General features: G+C 34.7%; 1 protein-coding gene and 1 long non-coding RNA gene across 2 annotated transcripts in view; one reads left to right on the forward strand and one right to left on the reverse strand.

The window, feature by feature from the left end:
• LOC109388054 (uncharacterized) overlaps positions 1-7,812 on the forward strand; it is a 25,768-nt gene extending 17,956 nt beyond the window's left edge. The window contains exons 4-5 of the long non-coding RNA XR_002125141.1: positions 889-1,008; positions 7,677-7,812. This is a non-coding gene — a long non-coding RNA (uncharacterized LOC109388054). The remainder of the gene's footprint in view (positions 1-888; positions 1,009-7,676) is intronic.
• The window catches only part of SGTB (small glutamine rich tetratricopeptide repeat co-chaperone beta), a 39,184-nt gene that overhangs the window by 21,856 nt on the left and 9,446 nt on the right, over positions 1-7,882 (reverse strand). Inside the window, exons 3-5 of the mRNA XM_019652432.1 lie at positions 6,244-6,347; positions 3,115-3,184; positions 519-618 (exon numbers count right to left, since the gene is read on the reverse strand). Coding sequence (XP_019507977.1) covers positions 519-618; positions 3,115-3,184; positions 6,244-6,347 — 274 coding nt within the window. The remainder of the gene's footprint in view (positions 1-518; positions 619-3,114; positions 3,185-6,243; positions 6,348-7,882) is intronic.

Raw genomic sequence — 7,882 nt, forward strand, 5'->3', positions numbered from 1 at the left:
AATTAGAAAATAATTTTAGAAACAAAGATGTTCATTGCAGCTTTATAATATTAAAAAAAAAGGACAACCTCAGTGTCTTCCAGTAGGTCAATGGATAAGTAAATTAAGATACATCTAAAAAAAAAAGATACATCTATCCATTTATTAAAAGAACACTGAGTGTTTGTCAGCCAGACAATGATAGGTGCTGGAAATATTAAAAAGATTAAGAATTAGTAATAGACTAATTTATATCAATTTAAATAATGTTGATGGTTTCAATAGAAGAACATGTTTATGATATGCCTAGTGAATAAAGCTAACTCTAAAGTTGATTAAACTTACATGAAACAAAATATGCCAAAAGGTTAGTAACTGTAGGTGCCTCAAAGTGGTAAGTTTACAAGTTTACTGTTTTCCTTTTTTATAGTTTTCAGAACTGTCAAAATTTTCTAAATAAATACATTTTACAGTTCTCCTTCAGAGTTATTAATGCAAATGTTTTAGAACTATAAACATGCTACAATAGTGCCGTTTACCTGTTACAATAATAAACCGCATTATTTGGATCCATTTCTATCGCCTGTGTGTAACAATCTACTGCAGCAGCATAGTTTTCTTCTTTCATGTGGTTATTGCCTAAAATAATCAGTAGGTATAGTAAGTACAACATACAGAAAAAATATAAAGCCTGAAAGATAAGTTTTAATCATAGAAACTACACTAATACGGAGGTCAGCAATATGATTTTTCAGTCACAGGGGAAGTAATTTTATATTGTGTTTTTATATTAATGTTTGTATTTCTTATAAAATTCAGGCTTCAGTAAGTAAGGCAGCAACAATTGTGATTATCTCATGACAACATCTAATCTCTTCGCACCTTTATCTTCATGTCTCTCCGTTTTAGAGCTGCCCCACTCCATCCCAGTGCAACACCCTCCTCAGTTTGGACTTGGTCTTCCACTCCTTCCTTGTCAAAATATCCATCTGCTAAGTAACCAAACCCTCAGAACTCTGCTGTGTGTGGGTAAGCTGGTAAAGCTAATCATGCTAACATGTTACTGGCAGATAATATTTTCATGTGCTATCTCTTCCAGAACATAGATTCTTTTAAAAAGGAGATTATTACAGATTAATTTCTAGAAAGACAGAATTTCAGATACCATGGCTAGCCTACAGGATACCGATTTTCAGGAAGAGCACCTGCAAGAGCACTATAATTTAGCTAGGTTAAAAACTGCCCAGTGAAATAAGGAATTTCTCATAGCTATCTTTCATATTCCATTCAACAGAAAAGTGCCCTGCTCACTTTCAAGAGCCAGTGTTCAAAACTGAACATTTTAAAATACTAGGATTAGAAGGAAGGGTTATCCATCCCAAAAGCCTCTGTTATTCTTTCCAGCTGTCCCTAAACCACAAGCTCTCCTATTAGCCTTCTTTTTCAATAGATTAGCTACTCAATGGGAGACGGAGGGTGTAAATTTGCAGGAAACAGAAATAGGAAAATTAAATTAAATGCAGATAGATAAAAGCATCTAAAATCATAAAAAGTTACTGGAAATTAAGAATCAGAAGTCAATACAAAGAGTGACTGCTAATGAGCACACCACGGTTTCTTCTGGGGTGATAAAAATGTTCTATAATTATGGTGATAGCTGCACAGCTCTGAATATACTAGAAACCAATGAATTTGCATACTCTAATGGAGTACATTTCACGGTATGTGAATTATAACTCAATAAGGCTGTTTTTGAAAAGTTAAAAAAAATAGTTTTTCTCCCCATCCATTCCCCAAAAATGAATATAGCTTCTAAGACAGCTAAGAGAATTCCATAGCTTTTATTTATTTATTTGTTTTTGTTTTTGTTTAGCTGAGCCATCCTGCCATCTGTTGGCAGCTCAGTGGCAGCTCAGCTCGGGTGGGCATCGAACCGCTGTTGCTCAGAGCTCAAACCTTTGAGCGAGCTCTTAACCAACTGAGCCACTCAGCTGGCCCTCCATAGCTTTAATGATTGAGCACAAAGTTAACTACAGTAGCCTAAGTAGTTAAATAAATTTGCTTCTTCCATATGAAAAGATTTACATTTTCTGAGTTATAGGAATTTCCTTGTTGCTGTTGGGCCTTTTGGTCTTGGGGGTGGCATAATAAAATTAGTAGTAGTAGTAGTAGTAGTAGTAGTATTAAAACCCATTGTATGTCTTTTCCTGTAAACCACTTCAAATGTATGCATACTATATGTATAGATATGTTTATACATACTGATGAAAAGAGCTTCAATTCACAAACTATTTAATATGAAAAAATTCAGATAGATATAACTAACCACTGTACAGCACTTCATACTTACATGGTACTCTCCTATAAACCTGTCCCCTTTAATTATCAAAACAACCCTATGAGAGATGTCTATATTTCTGTGATTTGTCAGGGAATAACAACAATAAACTCTTCTTGGTTTAAACTGATCATTCTTGAGCTCTTCAGATACAAAGCACCCAAAAAATATTTGAAAGCAACCTTCCAGGAAGGCACTAGTTGGCTAGAAGCCTTAATTATAAGTGTAACATACAGCCCTGAGTAATCCTATGTTTGACAATCTACCATGGCCAATTGTTTTCACACAATAGTGACACATTTATTAAAACCAAGAATGCTTCAATATTCACTATTAGAAAATTTGATAATACAGTAATCAAATGTGCTAGCTAATAAACACGTCGAGTGCCTTATGCATGCATTAACAAACTTCAAAGAACTCAAAAACACTAAATATGTGAAACTTAAAATAATGTTGCAAATTATTGTCATTTTTTGATTAAGCATAAAGAATTGGGATCCTAGAGCATACACAGCAAATACAGTTACAAGTAATTACCCTTAAGTGGTTTTGCAAGTATTATGCAGGACAGATCCGCTTCTCTTGAAGCAAGCCATACCTATGTTGCCCACAGGCTGTTCTGTATTTTCAGGCCTCTTCCCTGTCACATTCATTTCTGTTTCACAAATACCATGTGGCGTTATGACAACCCAGTCTTGGCAGTGTAAACCAGAATTTTATCACTTGACAGAGTCACCTTCTTCAAAGTTACAGAAAGGTTTATTAACTAAAACATTTTTCTATGAAATATTCACCTTCATCTTTTAATTGGTCAGCTTTTCCCACATCTTCAGGCACTGAGTTTGAGATAGGCATAATGTCATTCTGAAATTATAAATGAATATATTTCCATTAAGCTACATTAGGAAGCATCCCAGAGAACTATAAGTAATAATTAATTACCCATATTATAGAAAACCATCTGTAATTCCATGTTATGAAATTTAACACCTAAATAATGGTGTTAGCAAGAAATTGGGGGAAACTCCTCTCACATACTTTTATTAGAAAAATGAATATGTGTTATTTTTCTAGAAGATAATGGGTAACTGTGATTCAAAAACATTTTTACGTGATTTTTCTTTATCCAGAAATCCTATGTCATGAACAAAAAAGGAATCAGTATACAAAGAATAGGAATAAAAATACGTTCAAGTGATTGGTTATATTAGTGAAAATTCTGATATGTGTTGTTTAATATCCTAAGAAATATTCCCCTAAGTCAAAATTCACAGTTTACAAAAAAAGCATTTGTTATAATGATCCTATTATTTAAATATGTGCACACACACAGGCTGAAACCAAAGACTGGGAAGGTATAAACGAAAGGTTAACAGTAGTAATATTTGGAAGTAAAATTTTCAGTCTCTTCTTTATATCTTTCCATATTATCCAAAATTTTTAAAACAATGTGCATATATTAATTTTACCAGAAGACAATAAACAGAATAAAATTCCTGTTTTTATCACCTACTATCATCCTCATACCTCTTTTGCATTAATAATGTTCAAACCAAAGGTGCTTGTGAACTAAATGAAAATTTCAGAAATATCCTGAGTGACAATGGGAACACAATGTATTTTTTTCCATTTTTGGAAGATGTTTTTTAAATTGTATTGCTTTTAACCTTGACTCTGACCTTCATAAATAAGTTTACAAGTTTCAGGAAAGCATGTATTGTAGCCAGTATACCTGTGTACTATATTTACAATATATCTATCCACCATTACCTTTGTCTTGACTAAAGTTTCCATAAACTTGATAACTGTAACATTGGAAATATACTTTGCTAATTACACACAAATATTCACAAAGACAAAAATCACTGATAAAGTATTTGAGTCATTCTTTTATTTTTTTTTAATCTTTCTCTACTGAACAGTTTTTCTAAATATAAAATATTGGGACAAAAAAGTAAAGAATCAACTTCAGAACCTTTATAAGTAGAGATCACTACTTAGAACCGACTACAGTGGCTCAGGGTGTAAATGTACTTCAAAGACACATCATGCCCCACAGTAACTTGCTTTTAGGGTTCCTTCTATTTCAAATCTTCTAACAAGCCTAGGCAGCTTATGCATGAAAAAGAGTAATTTTTTGGAGTCAGAAAAATGGCATATTGAAAAATGGATTATAATCCATGCTGTCTTCTAAATCCTCCGGAGTTATTTTAATAAAATTGCCAGTTTCACAACTTTGAAAACGAATTCTCATATTAACTGAATGCATTTGAGCAGCTCATGATGTAGGGACAAGTGGTATTTAGCTTACATAAAAGGAATGAATCCATTTAGTATATAAACTTAGTTAGGGGAAAAAAACAGAAAAGCAGGATCCTAAAAATAAAATGACCAATATAACAACCAAGTATACTTGGTAAGACAATTTCTTTAATTATAACAATCTTGATGCTGTTTCAGACAAGTTTTAGATTTTCTCTGCCATACTCTGCTAACAAACACATATGTAATGAAAGCCACAGCAGTTATACAGGACTACAAAAGGATTGCTACCACAAATAATACTATGCAAATATACTATGGAGCCAGTATCAAAAAACTACATTTTAATAACAGTAAGCAATAAACTTTTACAATTAAATACAATCAAAGAGAAATAGCAAAAAAAACATTTTTTTAAGGAGTTCTATTTAAACACAGTGTAAAAGTCAATTTGAGCTTTCTGGGAGATAAAAAAAATTAAAAAAACGTTCTGATCTCCTCAGTACTAGGTACAACACTGACAGGAGCTAACGACTGAGTAAATCCAAGTGCTGTGTCAAGCACAAGCCTGTCAGGAGTTTAGGCATAAAGAAAGTCGGCCTCAGCCATAGCCACATGCAGTCACTGAAACAGGATTCCCTAAGGAGGCCACAAGCCCAGACAACGAAAGAACCCCAGCAACCAAAGAGAACAAAAGGGCAATTCCTGATGAAGAACAGAGAGACCTGCCACTATCCCTTACATCTTGTCATATAATTAGAATTCATCTGTTCGACAAATTAATGTACAGCTGTATTATCCTTTCCCCAACTATAAAAAGAGGGAGCGGTTTACTGCCAAATCACCATCTTCAGTGCAACTCTAAGAACCTCTTCTCAACAAGCTCTAGAAACAGTCAGCTTGGTATTCTCAGCGGTGTCCCTGCCAGGAACATGCACACTCCATGTTCAGCTTCTCCCCTGACTTCCTCATTCTTTACTGAAGCTTAATACAGAGCCTAGAATAACAAAAGTGGTGCGTGAGGCACCCAAATGTAATGAAAAAACACATGGGGCCCTACACTCACTGACCTTAAACTTTATCAGACAACTTGTGGTCCATGTTTCCTAAAATGCCAGAGACCAGAGGCCGTGGAAACAGTGCTCGGGAGGAGGAATCAGAAACCTTGGGCTTTAGTCTTAGCTGGGCACATTCGCCCTGAACTTCTCCCTGTTGTAAAGAGCCCCATCGATGGCCACATTTGATTGAATCTGCTTCAAAATGGTGCTTCAATCCCTGATGAATCTATTTCTATATGGCTGCTTCCTAAACATTAAAACTTTAATTTTTAACTTGTATTCCATGTTGTAGGGGGATGTCAGTTCAGATGCCAGAAACCTAAAAATACTCAGATACTGTAAAGGACTTAAAAAGTCAACTAAGAAATACCCTTAAATATGAAAGAAGGTGAGAGGATGATAATAGCTACTAATATGAAAACCTAAAGTGCATTAAAAGACTTATAGTTTAAGTCCTAAATCATATGCATGTGGACTATCTATCTTATACAGGTACTGAGAAAGAAATTACTTATAGGCATGGCCCCGGAAATATTAACAATCCAACATAATATTGCTATCATATTTAAATAAGATGCTAATGAGAAAACAATGGCAGCTTACCTTACAGAAGGAATTTGTGAACATTTCTGTCAGAGGCTGTGAAACTGCTAGATGGGTATCTTCTGGGCTGATTTTAAAAACTGTCTCCAAGCACTGAATTGCAACTTGAAATAAATTTTAATAGTGAAAAAACATTAGCAACCTAAAAAAAGAAACAACCTTTTTTTTTTTTTCCTGGTGGAAATCTGCACTCTGTTGCAATCTGTGATAATTCAGCATTTATGATCACAGAACATAAGGAAAGCTAAATGGTTCAGCTGCATAAAGATTTCTGTTTATAGACCAGCTATTGAGGGAAGGCAACTTGATTTCTTATTCCTCACTTAGAGAAAAATGCTACCTAGAATATAATTTCTCAATATATATATTACATCATATTCTTGTTGAAGCAAGTCATTAAAAACAACTTATTCCCCACTCCCAATATTTGATTAACCACCAATGTCCTAATGCCTTGAATAAAACTAAAAAATATATATATTTCATTTTTAATGTGAGAAATAGAATTCTCAATAGAATTTTTAAATAGATTAAAAATAGTAAGAGAAACAGTCTCTGGCACATAGGAAGCACAAAATATTAATCCTGGTGTACTTACTTATGTGAAGATAGGTTGGCTTTTAAAAATTCAATCATGCATGCAAATTGACCAGGCACCTACTATGTGCAAGGCGCTGTTCTAAGATTGCAGAAATACACGCAGTTAACCTAACAGACAAAAATCACTATCCATTTAACAATGTAAGCTTACATTTAATAGGAGGCAGACAAATACAATAAGTAAAATACATAGCATGTTAAATGGTGATAGGTGCCTCATCTACATTGGGTACATGGCTAGGATACGGACTGGGTGCAAAGACGTGGGAGACTCTGCTAGAAAGGAAGATTGTAATTGGATGTAATTGGATGCCAAGGCACCTAAAATAACATTTTTAAAGGATGTGGACTTTATGCTATGGGCAAATGGAGAGCCATTAGAGAATTTAGACAGAGAATAACATAACTGGATTTGTATTCAGAACTAAAAGTCTGGTAGGAGTGTTGCAAATAGATTGGAGAAGGAAGAAAGCTGAGGGAGAACCTGGAAGCAGAAAATCAGTAGGTTCCTACTGAAATTATTTAAACAACCAAGGAGTCTGAACTGGGGTAATAACAGTGAAGAAAGCAGGTCCTGTCCTCTCTACAAGTACCCATTGAGGAGAATGGAGGCAGATTCTTATCCTCATATAGCTCTTGTTTGAAAAGAAATTCTCTCCTGGCTTGACAAGATGAGAATGTAGCCAAAATGTCCAGTGGAGCCAAACTTCCAGACAGTGTGGAAGAGATTCACTTACATTTATGTATGACTTTTAAAGTATAGATTACGTATTAATTGTAGTCTTGAGAAAATAATCTCATAAAAGAAACATTATTGCTTTTACTATCCACAGACCAATTCTCCTCAGAAAAAGGACTGAATAAGCAACTAAGTTGCCACCTACAAAAAGTCAAATTGTAGGGCTGGCCAAGTGGCGCGATGGTTAAGAACTGGCTTGGGACGCCAGAGGACCCAGTTCGGATCCCACATATGAGGGCCAGTGACACTGCCCCTCTACAGCTAAGATGCTGAACAACAGCTCAACCTGGAGCTGGGCTG

Source organism: Hipposideros armiger, unplaced genomic scaffold, assembly GCF_001890085.2.
Source record: "Hipposideros armiger isolate ML-2016 unplaced genomic scaffold, ASM189008v1 scaffold_179, whole genome shotgun sequence".
Classification (NCBI taxonomy): Eukaryota; Metazoa; Chordata; class Mammalia; order Chiroptera; family Hipposideridae; genus Hipposideros; species Hipposideros armiger.